Source organism: Leptonotus elevatus, chromosome 1 (assembly GCF_054856555.1).
Source record: "Leptonotus elevatus isolate MCC_2025b chromosome 1, RoL_Lele_1.0, whole genome shotgun sequence".
Classification (NCBI taxonomy): domain Eukaryota; kingdom Metazoa; phylum Chordata; class Actinopteri; order Syngnathiformes; family Syngnathidae; genus Leptonotus; species Leptonotus elevatus.
Window position 1 is genome coordinate 33,584,729 of NC_141239.1, and position 5,261 is coordinate 33,589,989.

A 5,261-nucleotide genomic window follows, 5' to 3' on the forward strand; every position below is an offset into this window, starting at 1 on the left:
ACACTCCTCCTCCATTATATATTGCCTTTAGCAATATGACGTCGCTTTTAATACAGTAACACCCCGACTGCCGCCTCCTCTCCCTTGCACGTCATGTCACGTAAACTAGAAAACAATACTTAAAAAGCTCCACTACACTGACACATTGAGTAGCAAATGCACCTTAATATTTAAAAGAAAGAAAGAAAGAAAGAAAGAAAGAAAGAAAGAAAGAAAGAAAGAAAGAAAGAAAGAAAGAAAGAAAGAAAGAAAGAAATGCATATTTGTTTTTTCTCTCCTCTCTAAGTAGCCTATTTGCTGATTGGCTGAAAGGTGACCGTCCGTGCCACTCAGTGAGCGCGCGCACATAAATTGCGAGCACAGTCTGCGTCCGTCAGTAATCCCGTGAGTACGTTTGAAGAAGGAATTGCTAACAACGACTTCGTAACTTTAATATAGTGATAAGGTAAGATTTTTGTGCACTTCCAACAATAGTGGCGTTTTCTTATACTGTATATATATATATATATATATTAACAAAAAAAGATTAATAAAAAATTTAATAAGAGTTCCATGCTTTTTTTGTTGTTGCTTTTCCCCCCCTCCTTCCATTATTTCTTCCTCTCAGTCCATGGCTTTCCCCGCACACCGCAGCTGCATATGGATGTTGCTTCTGGGAGCATGCGTGTCGCTGGTAGTTGGAACCGACTGTGGAAAAGAGTGCGCTCTCTGTGTCTACCGCCTGCTTGGACAACATGCTGGTTTATCCTCTTTGGTAACGTTACTTTACGCTTAGTTATTTTTTTTGTTTGTTTGTTTGTTTGTTTGTTCCTGTAGTCAAACAATCAATCACTTCATTCATCCCAAAGGACATGCACAGTACCAATAATTTAAATAAGTACGTTAAAGCATTAAATAAATAAATAAATAAATACAATTATATTAAAATGCGTGGGGGCCACTCAATAATAGTGCCGGTAATACAAAATAGGCTACTATTATATTAGAACATTATTATAATAATAATAATAATAATAATAATAATAATAATAATAAAACTATTATTTGGTAACACTATTATTGAGTGGATATTTTGAAAATGGTCATCACTGAAGAATAGCAGTCTGGTTTGCAATTTATCAAGTTAATCTGCAGGTCAGAAATACTAATAATAATAATGCACATGTCACTTTATGATGTGGAGTAATGCGTGATGTGCAAATATATATATATAGCCATATATATAAATATATATATATAAAATCAAGCACTTCCTGCTCTACACAATAGCTGTTTATTGTATACTTTTCATCACTGCCAAGAGAGGGGGCCGTGCCCCCCACCCCTGAGGTGCCAATATGTCCTCAATTCAATTTTCCTGTTCATTAATTCTGTCTTCATAAGCCAGCGGCACTGAAAGCTCAGCAAGAATCCGTTCTCAGTGCAGTCTAACAGGAGTTTCTGATGGTTCAAATAAGTGAAAAACAATGACACATAGGAGATTTGGAGCATATTATAGTCCAAATAGCCACCCCCGGGTCATAGTAGGGGTCCTGATGTGTTTGGGAGAGTGTGAAGAGAGCAGTTTTGAAATATGAAATACAGACTTTCATTTTCAGCGCTGAAAATTGTGTCATTAACTGAGGAGAATGTTGAGTGTTTTCCTTGATTGTTAAAGGAGTGCAAGTGTGATGGAGCTTGAGATACAATTTGGCTTTTTTGTAATGTGTTGTAACCTCCTTGTCAAGCCATTCCTTCTTTTTTAGAGCGTTTCAGTCATTCCCCAGATAACAATATCCCCTTTTCTTCCTTTTAGTCCAAGTGCCAATTCAGCATGGCTTGGCATATGGCTCGGGGAGTGGATGTGAGGTGAGGGTGGCGTGGAGGGTTAATGAAACAAGGATAGATTGAATGGGTCCCATATGATTGAAAATCCCTGACGGAAAGTGGAAAGGAATCAATTTCCATTAAAATAGTACCCTGGCCATAGCTAGAACTTGAATAGGAAAATAGATCTTTTTAATCAGCCATGAACAATTTTAATGTTGCAATACTCTTGATTGACAACATTGCTGATTTTGTAATATTTATTTATAGCCCTTAAAACTATAATTCCACATTATTTTTGAAAAAAAAACTGCATTAGTGACTTATTTTTAAGATTAGTTTTGTGCCTGTTTCTTTAACCAACATACAACTGCATAGAATATTTCATTTCTCGACACTGCATGGTGGCTGCCCATTTGCAACAAGATGTTGTAATAAAACTGAGTCCTTCAAGCTAATTATGTTTGCAGTACTCATTGGTCTCTCGCATGAAAATGATCAGCATATCAGCAACTGAATGTGCACAGCTGCTAGAGTTGCAGAGGAACAAATGTTGCGCATCATCTAAAAACAGCGAGATCCCAAGGGACTCACTTATGTATCAATATCACAAACTGAGTGGAAGATGAAGGAAAGCACTGGCTGAGCTTAACACCTGCTGTGAATTTGTGTGATTTGTAATTTGTATGAGATGACCTGGAGGCCTGGTTTAAAGAGGTACCTGGTCAAGTTTGACACGCGTCCCGAGCTGTTTTTAAGAACGCTGACTGACTGAATAATATCAATGGCATATGGCTCGTGGGTTTCTCAGACAGATTGGCAGTCGATTGCTGGGACAGTCCATCCGTTTTGGGCAATTTAGAATGTTAAAGGGGAAGTCAAACCATTTTTTTTTTTTTTACAATAATATGTTCTATGCAGCCCCACTAGTCTAAATATCGTATTCTGGTTAATATTGCGTTAGTGAAACATGAGTTAAGCAGCAAAATCCAACAGTTTTTATCAGTATCAGAAGGCGGCCATTTTGCCACTTGCTGTCGAGTGAAAATGACATCACAGTTGCTCAGGCAACGACCAATCACAGCTTACCTACTTTCTGAAGCTGAGCTGTGGTTGGTTGTTACCTGAGACCTGAGCAACATTGATGCCATCTTCAGTCGACAGCAAGTGGCAAAATAGACGCCCCTGAGATGGACAAAAATGGCTGGTTTTTGCTGCTTAATTCATATTCAACAAACGTAATATTAATCAGAATGTCATGTTTAGACTAGTGGTGTCACATATAACACATTATTGTCAAGAAATGTTTAAGGTAGACTTCCATTTTAAGTTAACAACATCCATGAGTAGAATTGTAAACAGAATGTAAATATTTACACAAACAATGATAGTTTCAGTGGGTGTGGACTAACGGAAACTTTGATTATGATGATTAAGTTTTGATCATTCCCCTCCAGGCATGCTCACTTGAGTGTGATGGTGAATTGGACAGTGATAAACTCCGCCTCTGCTGGGACATCCTACTAGAGGAAGAAACCCGTTCTCCCTTTGATGGGGACCTACGGCAACAAGACGAACCACAAGCAGCTGGCATCATTACAACTAATGACGAGGATGCAACATCACCAGGACACCAACTGGCCAAGAAATACGGCGGCTTTATGAAGCGTTACGGTGGCTTCATGTCCCGGCGTTCTTTTTCAGAAGGGTTGTTAGATGATTCCGTAAACCAAGATGAGGAAGAAAAAATACGCCTGGAGATCCTAAAGGTCCTTAATACGGCTTCTCAGCATGGCAATGAGGGGGGCATTCAAGATGGTGAAGCTGTAAAGCGCTACGGAGGCTTTTTGCGTCGCGCTGATGACGGGGAAGTACAGGGTGATCTACTAGAGGCAGTGTTAGGTCGTGGGTTGAGAAAGCGTTATGGAGGTTTCATGAGGCGTGTGGGCAGGCCTGAGTGGCTGGTGGACGGCAACAAGAATGCGGGAGTATCAAAGCGTGCATGGGAAAATGGCGAGCTACAGAAAAGGTATGGTGGGTTCATGGACTAGAAGCCCAAAATTCGAACCTCATTCAGTTCTGGCTCATATAATCCCAAATATTCAACCTTCCGCCACCTTCGTATGGCTTTGTATAAAGTGTTGCTGCCTACTTTGTTGCTTCAGTGGATCCTGTGATGACATGAAAAATAATTATGCATTCTGTCAAAATCAATATTTGGCTGTATTGAATTTGAATATATTATTTATTAAAATACTGTGTTGATCAAAGTTGTTTGGTTGTGTTTTGTATACTTTTATAACTTTGTTAATTTGCCTTGCGTTGTTTTAAATAAATCACATTACACAATTTGTCTTTATGGTCTATGTATGACAACTATAGCCACTTAAATACACAATAATTAACTAATTTACTGCCAATGACGGCTATAGACGTAAAAAAAATAATTTTAACAATTTGTATTAGTTTAAATTTTTTCCCCACTTTTGTTAACAAGAGTTTGAAAACCTAGACTTTTTTTTATTGCATTTAAACAGATATAAAAAACTGATATAAAAAATTAATTGTGAGTTAACTAGTGAAGTCATGCAATTAATTACGATTAAAAATTTTAATCGCCTGACACCCCTAATTTGTAATAATTTTTTCTTTAAAAAAAAAAGTGTATACATTTTAATTTTTTTAAAGAAAATATTAATAAAAATTAGGGGCATCAGGCGATTAAAATTTGTAACCGTAATTAATCGCATGACTTCACTAGTTAACTCACGATTAATCACAAATTTTACATCTGTTCTAAATGTACAAAATAAAATTCTAGGTTTTCATACTCTTGTTAACAAAAATGGAAAAAAATGTTAAATAGAAATAGTTCAAATGAATTTTTGACGTCTATAGCCGTCAATGGCAGCGAATGAGTTAATATTTACCATAAAGCAATGGATATTAGTAGTGTTTACAAATATACACACCCGGAAAACATTTTATACAGTATTTTTTACTTCCATTTCTCCCCCAATCACACCAAAAATCACATCAAGTCAAAAAACATATAGGCTGAAATATTCAGAGATACTGCTAAGCACAATTTTGTGGGGCATATGCCAAACCAATTCAATGTATCACTGTGCTGAAAAATAAAGTATTTAGCATTTTAAAATATAGAATTGCTGCTTTTAACAAGAATTTTGTTTCATCCAATTTGGAGTTTGCTATCCATTGAAATACCAGTTGTGAGGCAATGTGGATTTCTGCCCTGAATTCTGCTGGTTCGTCAGAAGACTTACCTCAGAACAAGGTAAAACAGAGTTTCTTGTCATTGTGCCTGTCTCAGACAATTCCATACATCTTGAACGGTCACAAGATATAAGCAGTTTATATAATTCACATTTCTTAAATACACTACTCAGAAAAAGTTAGGGATATTTGGCTTTTCGGTGAAATTTATGGAAAAT

At 36.9% G+C, this 5,261-nt stretch overlaps 1 protein-coding gene across 1 annotated transcript; it reads left to right on the plus strand.

Moving 5' to 3' along the window:
- Window positions 1–289: 289 nt before the first annotated feature.
- Window positions 290–4,077, plus strand: LOC147181786 (proenkephalin-A-like). The gene is made up of 3 exons (XM_086079866.1): window positions 290–445; window positions 608–754; window positions 3,264–4,077. The coding sequence occupies exons 2-3, from the start codon at window positions 611–613 to the stop codon at window positions 3,855–3,857; spliced, it is 738 nt and encodes a 245-aa protein (XP_085935992.1). The 5' UTR covers window positions 290–445; window positions 608–610; the 3' UTR covers window positions 3,858–4,077.
- The last annotated feature ends 1,184 nt before the right edge of the window (window positions 4,078–5,261 follow it).

Excerpts from the sequence above, each read along its gene's own strand:
- LOC147181786 (XM_086079866.1), top strand. The coding sequence starts at position 611 with ATGGCTTTCCCCGCACACCGCAGCTGCATATGGATGTTGCTTCTGGGA. Across the intron at positions 755-3,263 it reads ATGCTGGTTTATCCTCTTTG|GCATGCTCACTTGAGTGTGA; the intron begins GTAACGTTACTT and ends ATTCCCCTCCAG.